The 20689-nt window shown below is 35.7% G+C and overlaps 1 protein-coding gene across 3 annotated transcripts in view; it reads left to right on the forward strand.

Moving 5' to 3' along the window:
* The window catches only part of CCDC91 (coiled-coil domain containing 91), a 118328-nt gene extending 98079 nt beyond the window's left edge, over positions 1 to 20249 (forward strand). For 2 of the 3 annotated variants that reach the window (XM_027669178.1, XM_027669179.1), the window contains exon 13: positions 18737 to 20249. In XM_027669178.1, the coding sequence (XP_027524979.1) occupies positions 18737 to 18856 (120 nt within the window). In that variant the 3' untranslated portion in view covers positions 18857 to 20249. The remainder of the gene's footprint in view (positions 1 to 18736) is intronic. The other variant, XR_003531938.1, reaches the window with a different exon arrangement.
* Positions 20250 to 20689: the final 440 nt, after the last annotated feature.

Here is a 20689-nt window from a genome sequence, read left to right on the forward strand (position 1 = left end):
CTATTTATCTACTTTTTGATTTTTAATTTAATTAACTGTGCAGAGAAGAAAATTAATTCTTGAAGGTGGCATACATAGAACAAAGTAAGTCACGAGAGAGAGTTTCCTACCAAATAAATGTTGTGCTAAATAGGTTATTTAAAGGAATTTTCTAAACTACAAAGATTCACTCAATGAGATAAATACGTAGATTAAACATTTTTTATAGTTGTAGTTTCTGAACCAACATAGCCAGCCAGCAAGAAAATTTTAATTTTTCCTATTTACATTGGCATTCATCTTCCCTCAGGAAAATGTATTGCTTGTTTTCTGACAGCAAAACTAAGTATATTAAGCAGTCACGTTTTGTCTGCTCATTGTAAACAGCTTTCATTGGCTTTAAAGGGCGTATTTTGACCTAGCAGGGAAAGCTCACAAGTGAGGACTTGAGTAAACATTTGAATGACGGACTTGTTTTTGCAGCCCCTATTTCCCTGAAAGTCAGACACTTGTCATAAATGTACTCCCATCCTGATTTAAGGGACAGAAACTGGGAGCAAAGATGTCACCATTACAATGAAACTCACTGTACTACTGTGTGTTCCCATATGATTTGTGCAGCTGTGCCTCATAACCTTTAGAAGAAAACATAACTAAACATTGCATTTCTCTGACTAATGTTTACCACAATGTAAGTGCACACTTCAGAGTTGCAAAAGCTAAAGAGTCATGTTTTTGGGGTTCAGTATGTAATAGATCATTTCTTTTCTGATATTGTGGAAACTAAGGACTATTTCAACAACAGTATTTATATTTAAGGATCACTGGCAAGCTGGTATAAGCTGTGTCTGTCTTACAGTAAAAGAAAAAGCCAAGTTTTTCTCTTCTGAGTCTGCATAGAGAAATTACTCCTTTAGTTTGGTAATAATACAGGTATTTTTGGAAACTACAATCCCAGGCCCATTTCCTGCTTCTCTGACCAGGTGCTTTCTGTGCAGCTTTGTCCAGCCAACAGGATGTGTGGGAGGTTCCTCCCTCTGTGGAACTAGAATTATTTTTGTTCTTTTCTCAAAAAGACTTGGAATATTTGGAAAATACTAGTTTATCCTGATAAAACACCTTTGTATAAGATCAGCTCCTCTTGGGTAAGGGCAAGTCATACATTTTCCCAGTTTCAGTGGGATTATTCTGGAAAGAAATAGGTATTTACCATTTGGAGAGGAAATTGTGCATTTCATTCTGTGCACAGATATATTGTAGAAACAATGCTTTTTAAGGGAAGAAAAACAGCAATCAATTGATCAAAGTGATCAAGACAGCAGAAAATGCCTACAAGTAAATCAGATTAACACTGCTAATTTTCCCCATGGCTATCCTTGTTTATCAGGGTTATTTTTAATACTCTACTGGATATATGGAGTGTATTTGTGTATTTTGTATGTTTATTTTGTCTGAAGCCAAACAACTAGACTTTTAATTTCCCTTTGGAGTAGGTTTCTAACTGATACACTGTCTTTTCAGTTTGATTATGGTACAAAATCCCAGTTCAGTTTTTTTTAAGTGCCACATATTACATTTCATGATTAAATATAGTCATCCAGATTTAATTTATCATGAATACAGTTTTAGAACTTTGTTTACCTTTGATTTTGTAGATGAGCTACAAAGCCCGTAACATCTATCTCAAAAGCACCTTTACCAATATGGATTGTGGAAGGTGATCTATGTTTCAATTGCTACTAACCCTTGTTATCTGTGTAGGTTTTTTTCCTAATATGTGAAGTCTTTTCTTTGCAGGTTCCTCGTTTTTTAATATTCTAAGGGAAGATTTTGTGATGAAAATGAGTGTCTTATATTGAGTTATTTAAGGTAAAGACTGCAAAAGAGTGCATGAAGTTCAAGTTTAATCAGATTTATCCACCTTGTTAAGGAGAGGCAGGAAATTCCTTTGGGTTGTTCAAATTGTCTGAGAAACTGTCTGTAATTCACTCATTAACATATGAGAAGATATGTGAACCTTTACATAGTTGCTCTGTTATTCATCCATCAAAATCGTCACAGAAAATGGTCAATGAAGTTTGTCTTTAAAAAAATCAGACTAAAAGTTCTCCCTTTGCATATCTTAGTGCTGCAGTTGAAAGAAAACTTTATTTTTTTACAATATTGTCATAAACACCTTAGTTAGCATATAGGTCATATAGTCTTAATAAGAACCTTGTAATTTATAGCCTTTTTTGTATGAAAAACAAAATCAAATTAATAGGGAAGATCAGTACAGTAGAAGAGAAATAAGATGTCTGTCTGGAGGCTGAAACTGGCTATGATTGTAAAAAGGAATTTGAAAACAATGTTATGACCAGAAAACACCTTCAAACATCAGTTTAATAGAAAATAAAAAAGGTTTATTAGACCTTCTTGTGAGACAGATAAAATTCCATGGTTTTTTCTTGCTATTGATTTGTAATTTTCTATTTACAAAGATGACATTATCTTTCTAGAAAAATCTCAGCCACACACAAGTCTTCACACTCATTGTTGTAATTGTGGTATGTTGCATATTAAGCAATTTTTTCATAGCATTTTGTCTTCCTGTCCAGCTAACAGCTGACGTAGAGTTCAACTATTGATTATCTATATTTTGTCTTTCTGGAATTATTAAATTGGTTGCTTTCTAGACTTTTCTTATATAGGTATCTCTATTTAGTTGAGAATTCCTTGACCTTCTGTTATTGACTGCACCTTTGCTTTTGTCTCTGTGCTTCTATAGGTGCATGATAGTTACTTTTTTGATACATCTGCTGCTACTGCCAGTAACCATTGAAACTCAACCAATTCTTCCCTTGAAATCTGACTCCTAATGTAGCTTTAAATCCAAGAGCTCAGATACTTGAGGTGATAATTACATTTAGATTATAAACTAATTCTTCTACTTTATTTATATAAAGTATGCCTAAAGTTTTTAACTGGGCACATCCAGTATTTATTTTCTTATAAGTAAATTTACACAATTATTCACTATTTGTATTAAAGTATATATTTGTACAACTGACTGGCATGATGATGGAAATAAAAGAAGAAACCTCCTTACCTGTCTTTCGGAAATGTACTGCATGTGAATGTGAAATGAATGTTTTTTGAAAGGCTTCTAAAACAGCTACTAATGTCTCAGATTGAACAGAAAAGAACAGTTCTCAGTACTACACTGACTTCAGTAACTAGACTGTTAATTTTTTATTGTATATTCACGTTTTCAAAATACATGGTTGACTTTTTGGTTCCAGGAGGAGTGCTGGTGTGATCCATGTTAAGTACTGATGGGCTTGCATGGTTAAAAAGTGTTTGCTGCCAACTGCTTCCAGCTGTCGCTTAGGACAGGAATAAGGATCCAGCACTCTGCGTTCTTTCTAATTACTTATTCCAGGGAAGGCACAACAAACACACAGCACCTGCATTCAGACCAAAATCATAGAATCACAGAGTGGTTTGGGTTGGAAGGGACCTTGAAGATCCTGTAGTCCCAACCCTCCACCATTGTGGGCAGAGACACCTTTCACTAGATGACTCAGGGCACCATCCAACCTGGCCTTGAGCTCTTCCAGGGATGGAGCATCCGCAGCTTCTCTGGACAACCTGCCCCAGTGTCTCACCACCCTTTGATTAAAGAAATCCGTGAACTCTGCAAATAAAAGGGGAGGGTTTCTGCACGGTGGTGTAGGTTAGGCCATGAATTGATGCCTACTTTGTCACACTTTTGTTATTCATATTAAGGAGCTACTTCTAATGATAAAGCTTGGAATTTGGTTTCTTGGGTAGGCAGACTAGACTGTGTTTTATCTCATATTCTTCAAGTTAACACTATTAGTAGTGGAACAAGTTCTATTACAATTCCTGGAACACTCTTTCCTTTGTCTTCTTGCTGAATTGGTAGCTTCCATTTCTCCTGTGACAGGTAAGCTATTGTTAATCTCTGGTTTGATTCACAATCTACTCTCAGAGTCAGATTAATTTGCAACCCTGGTTTCCATCAGGGATAAGTGTATTAGAGCAGTGATTATATAAGATATTCCATACATCCCCTGTAGATCCAGACTGCAATTTTTCCTGTATAGGGGATAGTACCTATGTAATGAGACATCACAGAACCTGGGGTTATGATGGACAGGATTGACCATTCCCTTCTTGGGCAAGAGATCCAATTCCTTACCTGGGACAGAGGCTGTATCTTTCATTTCATCTGATATTCTCAATCCATCTACGAGGTGAGATTACGGAGGAATACTGCCAGAGACTCAGGAGAGAGAGAGAGCGAAAAAACTCTCACCTTGAATGCAGCGTATTTAGGAAAAGAAGGTGGGAATAAGAGAGATAACTTAAACAGAGGCTGATAGAAAATGTTCCAGTGACAGAGTTCTGATATTAGTGTTTCTTACAATGGTGAATAGGAAGGATCCCACTGGCAAAGGTTTGTGTTACAGATTAGTAACTTTCATGTATTGATCCATTCGTGTTAAGTCACTTGCAAAATCATGGATCAACACCAGAGAATGTAGTTGTGAACTCTTGTAGGTAAAGCTTATGCCCTTCAGTGTAAGCCAGTTATTATGAGAATTTTGATATGTCTCATTGTTTTGCAAGTGTGCTTGATTTCAGACTTTCAGCTTTCCTCTGAAGGTTTATTATTTGAAGACAAGTGCAAGTGGGAGAGGTTATGAAAATCAGTTTCTTTTAAGTTATTAATCTTGAATGAGTGATTTTTGATTTTTTTTTTAGTACTTGTTATATTTTAATATGCCTTAGAACAAAATAGGGTGTCATTACCATTCTTGTTCCTGAATGTTTGGCTTGGCATTTGATGCAAGGCCTCAATTGCAGGCTGACGTGCCAGCAGCTGAAGCTGAAAACAAGACTGCGGTGGGCAAACTCAAGATTTAATTTCAGAAAGAGTGTTTATATTTTCCCTTGGGCCACATTAATGAGAGTCCAAACCCTAAATGTTACCACCAACACATTTTAACAGACCAGTTTCCCAGTTTTTAAAGTGTGGTGTCACCTTGAGTATTTTTCTTTCAAGTTTTTCCCCTTCTTCTGACTTTAAAAAAAAGCAATGAAGCTGTACCATTTTTGGCTGAATTCAGTGTCATGTTTGGTGAACATAAAGTTCTGTGACATGCAACAAAGTTGAATTTAGAAACATTTAATCCTGTCTTCTGTTTCTGTATCAGCTATTTGAAGAATTCAGCTTTAGGTTACCAGTGCAAACCCTCATGTTACTACAGAACACACCTGCATCCAGCATGTGATGTAGGGGTCCCTATGTTGATGTCCTGAATCCTCCTGATGTCAGAACATCTGTGCCATGCCCAGGATGAACTTGTGACCAACAGGTCAGTGCCAAGAGAGACAGTAGTGATGGGGTCACTGAGAGTTCCTCAGCTCAGTTTCCTGCACCTTCAGCTGGGCCTGTTTTGTGGCTTTAATAGGATTAAAGAAACATTTACATTGAGGCTTTAGGAGCATTTTCACACTACTCCTTTACCCAATTCAAAGAGCAGTATAAATCCAAAGGATTAAGCAAGGGATTTATGGGAAGTTGTAGTGTAAGATGAGTTGTGCACCTGGCTCTCCTTTTCTTCTCTGTGGATAAGGAATACTGAAGCAGTACTGCATGGGATGTGGAAGTGAGCCTGGCATTTTTTTTCCTGAACTTTTAAGTCTCTATAAGGTTTGAAACTATTGTTTCTAAATATTAAAATTAAAGGAGAGTTCCTGATGGAGGGATACAGTATTTCAATTGATCGATCCTATTAGACATTTTTCTTAAAAGAGTATTATGGCACTTTTCTGCAGCTTTTCAATAGTGAAACATCATGCATTTAAGGGAATATTTAATTTCCTTGAAATTATAGTACTCTGTCTTTTAAAAATGGAAAGGGGAAAAAAATACAATTCTCTGCCACTTAGGTTCATTGAAATCCAAAGGAAATTGTTAAATAACCAAAATTATAATTTTCAAACTCTTTGAGTGATTACTTATGCTGATGAAAGCGATTTACTTGAAACTACATACATAACCTATTGTATGTTTTTTGCAATTACTTTAGAGTAAAACTGCCAGAGTCTGAAATTCTTTACTTAAGTTAAAACTGTTTTATATATCCTTTTGTACCTCAGTGTATAAATCTACAAAGGCTGAGATTATGCCTGTACTCTTTAGTCAGGCAAGATTCCAGTTGAAACTGAAATCAAGTGGTGTTATTACTGAGAAAATATTGTGCTATCAAAGCCAAAAAGGGAAAAAATAACAGGATGAATTATAATGTTCTGCAGCGAGATGAGTGGATACTACCCTATTTCAAAGCTACTCTTGTGATTTGGATGTATTGTGTTTTTAATCCAATGTGTATCGTTACAATTACTGCAAGAGTAACTTTGGATTTGGTCTGCAATCACATAATTATACAACTTGCTCTGTGGGTATAGGCTGTTCACAGGAATAAAGATTTGCAGTGTACACTGTACAGTGTCACCCAGATGTATCTATCTGTGGATAGATACATCATTACATGATTAAGCAACACCTGAGGTCCAGGGGAAATGGAAAATGTCATCTAGGGTCCCTCTATTCTGCAAGTATTTGATGAGAAAGGAGAAGAGGCTTCTATATTTCTCTGTTGTCCATTAGGAAGTCTGTGTGTGACAGGAGGAAGTGAGGCATACTTACACACCTCTGGTCCCCTGTAAGTGAGGCTCTCCTATATTGTTCCTGATTCTTCCTTCAGTGTTAGAATTTTATACTGTATTTCTGGAAATGTGAGAATTGTAACCAGATCATTTGTTTGAAGATTCGGTGTTTTGTGTTCTGTACAACTTTCTCAAAATAGGTTTTAATATTAAGTTGAGGAAAAAAATTCAAAGTGCTTAATTAGTTTTGTGGAATTACTCATTTTTGCAATGCAACTCGTGACTCTTGTCCAGAGGCATTTTTAAGAGTCCTTTAGATAAACTAAGAGTAGGTAATTTAAGAAAAAAAACCCAACAACAACAAAACCCAGAAAAATCTATGTGTGTGTCCATCCAACATGAATACCCTTATTTTACCATCCTAGTGAGAAAATTAGACAGGTCAGCTGAATTTTGAAGGATAAACATTTAATATTGTAGTAGACCGAATAAGTGAATGTTTTGAGGATGAGGACTTTGTGAAGTTTTGTCATTCCTATTAAAATAAAACCTTTATTCATTTGCTGTCTTTGTCCTTCAAGTTCATCTATATTCTTGTAACCAGATTTGTATTTCACTGTCATTTCTTAATTTAGAATTTTGGAATATATATAACTAGGTATTTTGCTAACACAGCAACAGTTATAAATTTGCTCTTTAAGTTAGTGTAGTCCACATTTCTTTGTAGTAGACGGAAAGTTTAATCAGTTCAGTATGATCAACTTGGATTAATTAAAGCTAAGAATATCATCTGCAATTTTATTTTCTTAGTCATAGGTCAACTTCTTGGCTTTTACCAAGTCCCTGCTGTACCATTCTCTTGGCACCAAGGGGATCCTAAAGAGTCTTAGAAAGTTAATGACGGACGTGCTCAGCAAAGGCATTTTGGCATCCACCTGCAAGACTGTCAGATTGCAAAAGAGAACAGGCAATTGTTCCACTCTGATTGACTTTATTGTGAGTTCCCACTGCAAAGATCAGAAGATGGGTCACGGTCTTGTCCATCCCTAGATTTCTGTGATACCATTTCAATTATGTTGGAATTGAGCCCCAAAGAGACAGAACACAGAAGGCCCTTTTCTCCTTTGTGTTTCTGTGACATGCAGGGACAGTTTTGTGGTCTCTGGATTTGTGTTGTGAAGATCCAAAAATCACACTCATCTTAATAAGATGGTCTGTAGAACTTCTCTGTCCATGTACCAGGATAGATTAGTTCAGAGTAATTGCAGAGCCACTAGAAAGTCCCTTTCCTTAGCAGATTCTATTGGCTGTATGGTTTTGAGGGGAAATTATTTTTTTGTTTTGTTCAATGCACAAATAAAATGAGGAGATACCTTTGTGCATAAGGATGCATTATTCTGAGTGGGTTTTGCTACAGCTGAGGAATATTCAGGGTTCAGTGTTTGTTTGGTTTTGGGTTTTTTTACTGCTTCTCATTTACACCCACGTTCTTTTATGTGGCGATATTTGAACCTCAATAGTTTTATCTGCTTACTTTTTTTGTTGAGTTTTTAGCTGGGGAGTTATTGGAGATTTTTAATTGCCGATTATATGCAGAAATTTTCAAGCTATTTTTATCCCAAGTCTTGCAACTTCTTTGTTCCATTTGTCAGGTATGTCTTTTGCTGGTTTTAACCTTCTGATGTACTTTGATTTGAAAAAGTAAGTGGGAAAGTTGGCCTTACCATATGTGTTTTGATGAATCTTTCCTATGATTATTTCCTGCAATTGGATTCCCACAGCAAACCCAGTGGGATCAAAATTTGAGACTAAATCAAGTTGTCTGTGACGCTTGAAAAACATGTAAAGTAAATTTTCTTACCTACAGCAATAGTAAGAGTAGAGAGATGGAGCAAAATGATGTGGTTTCCTGTTTACTCTTTTTATTCAAGTCTTTATCCATGTGTTAGAAATTTAGCAAGATGCTTCAATGACTTATAGTTAATATGTATATGTTATTTCTCTGCTTTGGCTGCAGGCTACTGACTCATATTATTATTATTGTGGTCAAGTGTGTTTTTCCCTCCCTTGCCCGTTCCCCCCACTCCACCTTGCTTAGCAACAGTTTCTTATCCTTTTTTTTTTTTAATGTAAAATGAGCTATTGCTGAGTTAAAAAACTGCTCATCTATTTGTGGTTGTATGTCCTTGATGTTATTATTTCACTCCAAAGCCTTAATACAGATCTGCCTCTGGAAAAGCAGCAGAATAGCCAGTCTAGTAACCAAAGTGCTTTGGGTAATACACTGTACTGTGCTGTTGAGAAGTCTCCACTGGCTGATGGTTGCAAAAGGGATTTGGAGTTGTGTGGAGCATAAAGCCTGCAGATTATTATGTTTTGCTGGTGATTTTGTCTTCCTCCTTGAGAATCTTCTGCTTGTGGTGCTGTAAGTGATGACCTGCTGAGAGCTGTGGGTACTCAATCTGGGTCTGTTTTGGAACAAGGAGGTCTTGTCTTTGATGACATTGTTGCAGCTGCAGCTCTGTGAAGTGCTTCTCTAACAACTGTCCTGAATTTTGCTGCACTAGTTTGGCTTCAAATTTCCAACTGAGTTTTCCAGTAAAATGTGACTTTGCGTAATCATTATTAAAAGATGCAGTCTTCTCAATATTGAAGAAGTCCAATACTAAGTGTGGTCTCAAAAGTTTCTGTCTGAATGGCAGAAAATTAGTTTTGTGTTCCCTGAGCCTTAATGCTTAATTACTTATCCTAATTCATGTATATGCTTGCCACTGACTTAATGCTAATTTTATCACAGATTCACTGCAGGCTGATTTTCGTTGTTTAATTTCTTTGTGTGAATCCATCAACTTTAATCTACAATGGTAATTTTAGAAAGATACCTGTATTTCATGTGATACTATCTTTGCCTATGCCTTCGAGAATATACTGTTTCATCCTGTCACATCTTAAAAATTAAAGTTTCATTAAAATGAAAATCTGGCTGTTAAATCAAGTGATGCTCAAAACCAAGAGGTAAGATTTTTCTCGTGCTACTTCAGTGTGTACCAAACTACAGTGTGTTATTAGGGGACACTTTCCTTTAGAGACAACCGGTGACATATAGTGTCACAGTTTCACAGGAACCTTCAAATAATCATGATACAACTCCAGTCTCTTTGATGTCTAAGTAGACTCAATACAGTCTGACTCATTATGTTGTCTGTAGTTTCAACTTTCTTTATAACATTGGTTTTACAACTCCCAGCCTAAAGCACTGATTCTGTGATGTGTGTTATTAACCATCTGTTGTACTTCTTAGAGGCAAGGAAGTTGTGCTCCTGGTGAACCTCCTCTTAATGCAGAATCAGAAAGCACTCATGGCAATAGCATAGCAGTTATACAACTCTGGAAAGGTTTACCCTGTGGTTTCACAGTCATGCACATTATTAGAGTAGGTTTTTTCAACTTGTATACACTGCAAATGCTTTTGATGCAATAATTACTTCTCTTTTATCCCACAAGAATGCAAAATACATTCTATCAGTAATAAAAAAAAAATTCTTCTTCTTAATGCCTGCATTTACTGTTGACTTTTCAGTTAAGCTTAATTAATCCAGTTCTGTAGATATCATCTTGGTACTGTAAGGCAATTTCTGTGGGCATGACTCAACATGATCCCATCAGATAAAAATTTTTTATTTGGTTTGATAACAATAGTAATTTTTACGTGTAGGAAGATTGCTGTTGCTTTTAACAAACCCTGGATTAGTTTGGAACATGTATGCATACTTACAAATTAAGCAAATCTTTGCTACCAAATCTATCATCCAGCCCTACACTCAGGGTTTTCAGGAAGCATAGTCTGATAGTCTTCAGGCATTTTCCTGGACAGATGGTGATTTATGGTTATGATGCTCCACAGACGCCCTGTGTAATCTCTGCCAAGTCATTTGTAGCCATATTAAAACAACATGTGAGGGTGCCCAAGACTGACTTGTGTACTTAAAAGAGTTGAAGATTAACAGAAAACTCTTGAGAATTTCCATTCTCCATGAGCACAGAGGGTCTGACAAGCCTGGATAGAAAGCACCTACAAATCCTTTATTTAGGTGCTATTTTTCTAATTCTTTCTTCCATGTCAGAGGAGGTGATCTGATGAATTTGACCACATTGTGATTAGTCTCCTTCTCGTGCCTGCCTTGTGAAGACTGTAATCTAGTGTGTCTCTGAAGCTGTGCAGACACTTGCCAGGGCCAAACACTCACCATTTATCATTCAGCAGTTTTAGGGATGCTGTTCTCATGTATTTCTATATGTTTATCAAGAATCTTGAAATCTGTGTCTTAAACCCAGGACAATCAGATTGCTAGACCAATATAGTAGCAATTACGGTAACTCCACATTTTTAGTGTGTGGTGATTGTCTATAAATAATTTGGTCAAGGAACCCCATGTTCATAATCTGTTAAGCAGGTAGGTCACTCCCAACATTGCTCATATGTTAATGCACATAAACATTTCCATTATTATTTTTGTGGGCTTAAAAAGTGCCTATTTTTCACCTTCTCCAGTAGTCTTAGCAGGTGCTGCAACCGTTTTTAGTCCTTTGTGCACTCAATCTAATTTCCTTGATTGAAAGCAAATTTCCTTCTCTTATTTATATGAGGGAAAGTTAGTATTTTCTTACACTCATGTGTCCAGCTGGGAGACTGGAGATTCTGAGTGGGTTGACAGGGTGTTTTCCCACCACCTTCAGAAACTAGGGAAATATGTTTTAAAGATGTGTCCAACATATGGTATTATTTTAATGATCAAGTTCAGAGCATAAAATCCTTAAGGTTTAGAAGTTGCAGCATTATTTATTTAAAGATAAAAAAACATTTTCACATGGCAATATAATTTATGAAACATCACTCTTTCCTGGAGGTTGTCCTGAACACTGATGACTTTCTAATGTGTAGCAGATACTGTATAAATTACAACCATGAAGAACCTTGTTTTTATATACTTAGTAAGTGTTATCAATAGTAGAAATTCACAGGTGGACAGACAAAAATGTCCTGTCCTGGGATTAACTCTAAAATAAGCTCTGCTACACATATGTACCATATGGATCTGTTTTCCTTCTCATCCATTATAGAAATGAGAGGAAGCAGTTCATTGTTTCCTCATCCAACTCTCAGATTTGCAGGTTCCTCAAGGTAATAATTTTTTTATATGGTCTACTTAATGTGCTAGGGAATTTTTTTAAAGCCTTCTGTTGACTCTGTGGTAGTGCATTGGGAAAGAGTTCTAGGCCCATACTTTTACTAGAAAATATAAACGTAGCTGAACTTCTGTAACTACAGAACATTTCAGGATCATGTCAGGATCACTCACTAGTGTGGGTTAATTGGGGAGGGGGCAACAAAACCTATCTATATATCATAAAAATTGTACCAAACAAACACCTTGTCTTTGGATTTTCCTCTAAGAGGGACATCTACCAATCAAGGTGTAAGAAGACATTTATGAGTGTGTAATTACACTGTAATATTCTGCTGAACACTGGGGTTTTTTGGCCAATATCTGGTACAGTACATGCAAAGAATCCTAAGTTGCAACAGTCCATTTTAAGGTTTGCTTCACACCATGAATTGGGGCAGGAGGAGTGTACAAAAGTTAAGGTTTTAATAATACAAGAAAAACCATGATTTTTCAAAAAAAAAAAATTCTCTCTAAAAATGTTTAGAAAATGCCACAGGTTTAAATTGCAGTCATTTATTCACTTAGCACTGAAGTTCAGACCATTGTTTAGAAGGACCATAACTGTATTTTATAATGCAAACTGATGCTAAAATGATTTTAAAAAATTCCATATTGTTACAATATACATGTATTTAGGCTAAACAGAAATATCTAAAGGCAAATTCAGTTGCAACATCAATGGTTGGCTCTAAACAAGCAGTTGTGTTACATCTGGATTAATTGCTCCACGAGCAACATAGGATATATTCAACATCTTATTGACTCTGTGGAAGGATTCCCTGCACAGAGGAAAGAGTGCCACTGACAGAATTTTTTAGTAAATTACTTATGTGCATGAACAAATCAAGCTTTAGAAAAGTTTCTTCCTTATACTTAACTAACACATATTCCAGATCCCACTGATTTCAAAGAGACTTGAATTTGTTCCTCTAGTCCTTAATAATTAAGTAAATTAATACTTAGGAAAGCAGTCTGTCATCATCAATGCTTTTTATCTAATGTTCTCTTCTTCATGGACACATCCATCTAAGTGTTGATCAAACAGTGCTGAGTATAAACTATAGAATAAAATGAAATATTATTCTGGAGTCTTTTCATGGAAGAATATAAGTTCACTTTATTGTTAGTTTAGACTTATATTCATTTTCTGCAAAGATGTTTTTTGACATTATTAAAAAATCATAATCTGAGGTATGTTTGTTATCATTCTTCAATTTATATTTACTTTTTTAAAAAAAGTTTTTTAGTTAGTAAATTCATCTAATACAAAACCATATAAAATGAGAAATAGAAATTACAGTTAGTTTGCAAACAGCAAGTAGACAAAACTTTTGTATATATATCAATAATAAAAATATATAGAGAAATTAAGACTAAATAAACTGAGACAAAATTTAACAAATATTACAACAAAGTTTCAACTGCTTTTACCCACAGTATTAAAATGTCCCCTTTCTACTGAACATTCCTTAGATAGGGGACAGGAAATATGTAGATTTGCTTATACTACCGAGTCTTTTGGAAAAAATGGAAGTATACCAGGACAACGTCTTTAAATAATAACCTGTGGCTAATCAATATTCAACTTCAAAGAATTACCTATTCAATAGCCAACAAGTAGCTATTTGTAAACAGTAAATGGAAAAGAAAATGGAAGGCCTTTATATCAGCCTCACTAACCTGGACCTGCTTAATTCCATCTTCAGAACTCATTCTCTTTACCCATTTTCTGTGTATTTTCAATTCCCCAAAACATTCATTTTGCATTTGAAATTTCCTGTCCGGATGATTTTCTTTGAGTGACAAGGATACTTTTGAGGATTTTAAGTCTTCTCCCACTGACCCTCTCCCTTATATGGCAAATATAAACATATATATAACTGCTAAAATGTTTTCTTGATGTACTTCTTAGTGCATTTCCTAAGAAATCATCAGGACTGAAAAACTTACTTCTTATTTTATGATCTTAGGGAAACTGCTCTGCTTCACTAAATTATAGTGGCATGATTATTTTTTATTTGTTTTACAGTCTACATATGTTAGATAAGCTATAAAAATACCAGTAATAAAGGTAAAATTAAGAACTTTTTTTTCCTCAACATCTTTGCCCTTTTTTAATCTCTGGTCATTTTATGTGTCGAATTTCATGATAAAGAGGAAGATTGTAATTTTTACTCCTGTTAATATCACAGAGCCAGAGTAGTGAGCAGAAGTGCATTTAATCCTCAGATGAGCATTTGAAGTACAGGTAAATTTTTCAATACATATTTAAATAAATGTAGCTACTATTTCTACAGCTGCAAATATATTTGGTATTAGAAAGTGGTATTATCTGAAAAATAGTTTTGAAAAATACACTTTTAAACAGTTTATGCAAAAGGGAAAATTATAGAACCGTATGTAACGTTAATTTTGCTTTCTTCACTTTTCTGGGTGAACTTCAGGTCACAGTGAAATTAATAATGAAATATATCTTTGCAATGTTGACATCAGGATTCATCCATAAACCTTCAGCGCTAAACCTAAAATTATATTTTCCATATGATGTTTTAATACTTCCTAGAAATGGATAATATAATTCTGACATAATTTATAGAGTTCTGACTGGGTTTCTCTTCTAGAAATTTGAAATATTTACAGGGTTGGTGAATATTCAGTAGAGGAAGATGAGCATGTATGCCACGAAAACATACCTATTTGCGGGTAGATATTGTAAGGGGAAGGTATGGAGGATGTGCATGTGTAGTTAATTGTATAAGAAACTAATTTCTGCTTTAGACATCAGCCCTGGAGACTTTCATTCCATTTCACAGAAAATTTGAATTATATGATTAAGCTAAGAAAATGTAGAGCTAAGAATAATTGTTAACTTTGGAGTTTTTTGAGCTATGTGTGGATGAAGTGATAGAGAGGAAGATGAGATGGCTTAAAGGAAAACAGAGCAGCCTGGGATGGAAGCAGTTGCCTGGGATGGAAGCAATGGCAATACTGTGCGCCAGGCATGAGCCTTTCTTTTTATTTCCCAAGTCAAATTCTCGCATGCACTGATAGGAGTTCTGCTGAGGCTGTGCCTCCCTTCAGGTCAAGCCTTGCATGGCTCAAAGGCATGTCATCCTGGGTGGTCTATGGATGTGACTAAGGTGGGACCCCACGGGGTGTCTCATCCAGTCATCTTTAGCCACAAGGGTTTGTGGAACCACACATAGACCTCAAAAGTGGATTGAAGGTTTAAACTGAAGGGGAAAAAAAACCAGCAGTGAATGTGTTGGAATGCCCTGCAAGACTCAGCTCATTTTTGGTAAATGCAATGTCTGAATGATTGTGGGAATTTGAGGACTGGTTAGACCCTATGGAGTTCAGGAACTGCTTTTCCCAATTTTTCATAGCCAGTTTTTCCGGTAGGGTCCATACAAGTGCCTAGAGAGGCAACCTCTGTTTCTGAAGAAAAAAAAATCTGTACAGAGTTAAAAAGATACTGTTGACTAACTTAAAATAATGAAGTTCGAGACCATTAAAACTGAGCTAATTAAAACCGTGCTAGTAGGACACAGTCTAATGAATTGGGAACTTTGAACTAATAGATTTCATATGGTGGAAGAGAAACATTGATTAATGATAACAGGAGTGATGGTAGGATGTAAAAAAATGGCCTTTCTTGGTAGATCTGAACCAACCTGGTGTATTTTTCAGTATGTATAGAATTAGAGCAGTTGGGTTGGTTGGGTTGTGTGAGTGCTCCATCCCAAAAACGTTTTTCATACTGATCACATTTGCATATGAGTCACATTCAGTTTGAATTTGCCAGATGTCCATTTATGTTTGTTTAAATAATGAGATCATTCCATGAGGTGAACAGAACCTAAAAATATAGAGGGAAGACTGTTTGGAAAAACGAGATTTAAAATGCCTTATTTACATATTTTCACATCTTATGGTATATTATGCAAGCAGGAACACAGCAATGTTGAGGAACTTTTCAAAAAAACTGTGTTCTTTGCTAACAGTTAGTTAAACAATATATTGTATAACAAAGCTTCATTGGACTTGTTTCTATTTTCCAGCCAAGCCAATTTCTCCATTAATGAGAATATTCCCCTTTTGAATATGTACCATTTTCAAAGCCAACATCATTTTGTTGTTTGTTGTTTTGTGTAATGTGAAGATCCCAAGTCTTTTTGGATTGTTTTGTCATTTATTGTAGCATGGAAGATTTTTAAAAGGTCCTGCTCAAGGCAAAGCTTATTCATAAACTGAGCAAACAAGGGGAAATGAATTGTGAAGTTTTATGTTGTTGAATTTACATAAACTTTTAACAAGTAATAAATTTTTCTTATGCACAAATGGAGACTACCAACTAACCACTTGAGTTCAACAAAGGCTTCCCAAATGTGTACTTAGTTCATTTGAGACTTTTAAAATCTTACTCAAACCTGAAGAAATTCTGCTTTGTTCGTACTGCAACCAATCACTCCACACATTAAACATTTACATTAGTACTTGGTGAAATAAATTTAATTATGTACAATTTGAGATTGCTACCTTGGTAAAGAAAGTTAACAGCAGCAAATCAGAACGCACATCTGGTGAGCTACTTTGATCTCTTTAAAGCAGAATTTGCAAGGAAGGGCTGCAAGAAAAAAAAATGGAACCAAAGCTCTTGGTCTAAGCTCAATGAAGAGTAGAAAATAGATAGAAATCTAGGAGTACAGATGATATAATACACAATAAAAGGAAGCCAATGAATTTCAGTTTCTAAGCTCCACCAGCTGATATACCAGAAGCAAGAGAATCTGATGACATAATATGTGTACTGAAAGAGGTTTCTCATGTTTAAGACATAACAGATGATATTATGTGAATTGCAGTATATCTACCCATTCCCCAAAGAAATATAGATCACAAACAAAAAAAAACATCTTCAAGCTTCCCCGAGCAAAATGTTCTGTATGTTTTGGACCAGAAAATGGGAAGGAGGCAAGGTACATTTCAAATCAGAGGAGATGCACCGTCACAACAGTGTGTTTATTTTGTTCATTTGTTCCAGACTGTCCATTCTAGATACAGCTTTCTAAGAGGTCAGTTTGCTGTTTCTTCCATTTTCATGTCGGTAGCAACTGTTACTTGAATATATCAAGAGCAGACTTTTCTGAAATTTAATTGAACTAGATCTGCTGTAAAATCTACTGTAAATCAGTGGACAAGGTTCACATCAGGCTGTGCATGGATCACTAATGCCTGCTTTTGCTGAGATGCAAAAGTTTGAACAGCAACTGGAAATTCGTAGAAGTAGAAGCCCAAGCAGACCAGGTTGGACGGGGCTCTGAGCAACCTGGTCTAGTGGAAGGTGTCCCTGCCCATGGCAAGGGTGGTTGGAACTAGGTGATCTTTAAAGTCCCTTCCAACACAAACCATTCTATGATTCTATTACTGAAGGAGAGTTTTATGATTGTGTGGCATCTAGAAAATACATGTGTGTTCTGCTGGTGACTAGACTTGACACATTCATCTTTGTTGAAACAAGTTGCCAAAATATTCCAGCTTCCAGAGCCTGCTTTTGCGTGTTAGAGCAACTTATGGAGCAGCAAAGCACAGGCTCATATAAATGCTTCCTGTTGGGTGTTAAATCACAGCAGTGCAGCTTTATCCTGAGTACATTTTCAAAGTGAAGTGGGAAGCTATCCTAACTTTGCCTTGCATTCTCTGTTGATATGTAAAAAATCAGTTTGTTATAAAACAAAATGACCATTCAAGTGATTGTTAGAGCAACTAACTGGACTGCTGATTGAAAAGTATATATGTGCAGAGTGATACCACAGGATCACTTTTTGTTGAAAGCTGTAATTCAAGCTGTGAGTGTGAGGTAAAAGAGGCACGATATTTGAAAAGCATATCCATTTGCCATCGGTCAAGACATTGCATATGGACTTGTGTACAGTAGTCTGACAGAAGTGCTGGACTTCTTCAAAATTCCATTACTTCCTTTCTCTCCAGTGGTATAACTTTTATGTTACCCTACCTTTCAGTCTCCCCCTGTGTCATCATTATGTATGTATTTGGTTGAATTTAAGGATAGTCAAGTTGAAAACATCACTCAGTTGTGATGTTATCTGTTGGACATTTGAACTTCAAAATTCAAATGGAAGGAATTCTGCACTGTGTTTCATGTATTAATATTATGATATTAAGAAAATTCAAATGCTTTTCAGTAAACCCTATTTTTATGTCATATATATGATATAACCGACTAAACCTTGTTATGATGTTCTTATCTTTTTTGGTGGGGAAGGAAGGGTTGTTGTCTTTACTGCAAGTAAGTGTATAGTTCACATTGTCTGACAGTAGGGTACCCAATAAAATGTAGGAGTAAACAAAGTAGGCAGAAAGTATGACAACTTTTCCTCTGGGAACTATTTAAACATGCTGCCATTTAAATTCACAGTGGGCTTTGAAGTTTTGAATATGCGGTTATAAGTAGTGGCCATTTTAAAGCAGAAGCAGTGTCTTTTATAAAACCAGCAGCTGTAATTTTAAAAGATTCCAGGGGATTTTCCTGGTGTGCCAGCTAGGCTGTTTAGAATTCTTAAATATCTTGTGCAGAATTTGACAGCTTTAAAGATACCCTTAGCCTTATGTGCATTTTATTTTGAAGAAACTCAAATACTTCATTGAGAAGTTATTACTAAATTGCATGCACTGAAATTACTCAGGTTCTTCTGTTGTTGTCACATTTGATTGTTGAATTGTTGTTGTTTAATATGGTTGAATTTTTGCTGAGAAACCCTGGCGTTTGTTTCCAGGTTTTTTTAAAGTTGATCTATCTTTTTTTTTATTATTATTTATTTCTACAGCTTGATCAAGTTGTCCGTCAGAGAAATCTGCATAGTTTGGAACTTTTCCTTTCATGTGCACAGAAACAGTTAAATGTTTTATTAAAGGAAGAGCCAAACACAGAGGAAAACAGAGACTGACATTCCCGGTACCACTGATACAGTGTGATCTGTGAAGCTGCAAATCTCAATTCAGCAAGTGATGAGTATATTCTAATCTTTTGGGATTGTATTATTGATTCAAGGTTGATCTGAAACTATACTTGATAGAAATATGTGTGGATGATGTTCTGTTATTTATTTATTTGTTTTACTGCTATTATCAGATTGCAAATACGGAAGGGGAAAAAATCCATGAGAAAAAAAATTGGGGTTTTTTATGATTTTGTTTTCATTACATTTTCAAGTAACCCATGGTTGAAGTGTTAGGTAACTTGTAGCACTGATGAAAACATTTCCCTGTTATGTCTGTTTTAAATTTGGCATCATGTGTTGATGTGATTCATCGTTATTTTTGATATTTTAAAAAATTGAAACAAAATTACTTGAATATTGATATAAACCCATCTCTATTTCCACAGTATATACTCAAGTCCATTGCCTCAGGTAAGCCTGAGGAGCTTATTATTTCTTACTGTTTTTGATGCATAACAGAGGAATCAATGCTGAAACATGAGTGTTGTCAGGCATTTCTTTAATCATTTATAAAAAATTTCAGCTCTGGTAATAGAGAATTTAAAAACTAAACAGTGCATCTTTTTAGAGTAGTGCAAAACACTGCCATAGCCAATGTATGGTATGTATTTTATTTCTTTTTTACAGAGCTACTTCAATTCCAAAAGTAATTCTCTCATGAAATTACGATTAATGTGACTGACCTCAGTTTCAGGAAGAAGATGTATGTAATTATGTGGAGACTGATACTGTACTGCCTCAGTGGAATTTCTGACAGAATAAGGAGAACAGCTTGCTGACCTCAGATGCCCTTTCTGAGTGCATGAAGGAAGTAGAAAAGCTCCCCACAGACATTACTGGACTTCGGATCAAGTCATAGGTCTTTCTATACTTGCTAACAGCAGATGGAGTGGAATTTCTGTGCCTGCACTCTATTGATTGTAGACTTGGGGCCTTAGTTTTAAAAGAGTGCTGAATGAAATAAGGGAAAATAAGTGTTCACGCTTAGGTATGTAAATAAACTAAGAGTGATCTCTCTTATGGTGAGCTTGTGATTCAGTGGGGGACTTATGGGCATTTTTTAGTGTGGTTCTTGTTATTCAGCAGTACTTTGGGGTTTTTTGTTTGGCTGGTTTTTTGTACCAGCAGTCACTTTTCATAAATTGCTCTTGTAGAGCAATAAGGAAACACCAAATGGTTGCATAGAGTATTTGGCGGTATGAAATATGTATTACAGAAAGTTTAGAATTTTATTTAAATCTTTTTCTGCGCTTCGTTTTTGTAATCAAAGCCAAAGGTTTTGTCTTCTGTATACACAAAAATACCCTGCAAATGGATGAAAATCTGATCTTGTTTTTGATACTTCTGGATTGACTGATCAGTTTCTATTTTTTTGACAGACAAAAAAAAAGTGTTAACAAGTCATCTACTTATTTATTGTTCCTAAACCAGTGAAATTCTTGTCTTCATGAACTGCACCAAAGATGACACAGATATACACATGGATTTTTTTGTAATGTAGAGGCAGTATCAAATGAAATAGGTTGTCTAGTGCTGTACCACAATAGATGTGTACTTGTGGAAATGTGGTATGAGCACATTCCTAGACGAACTTGGTTTTACTTCTCGGCCTGGACATGAGGCACTATTCCTTTTTACTAAAGACATCAGAGTATTCCCCTTAAAGCCAGAGCCTTGGGAGTCTATCAGCATTCTCCTAATAAAGAGGTCTGTATTTTGACTTGCAACAGTATGTAAAAGCCCTTTCTGGAGAAGCTTAGTAAGATTTTGCTGTCAACT

The sequence above is a fragment of the Corapipo altera genome, unplaced genomic scaffold, assembly GCF_003945725.1.
Source record: "Corapipo altera isolate COAL_440 unplaced genomic scaffold, ASM394572v1 319, whole genome shotgun sequence".
In the NCBI taxonomy this organism is placed as follows: Eukaryota; Metazoa; Chordata; class Aves; order Passeriformes; family Pipridae; genus Corapipo; species Corapipo altera.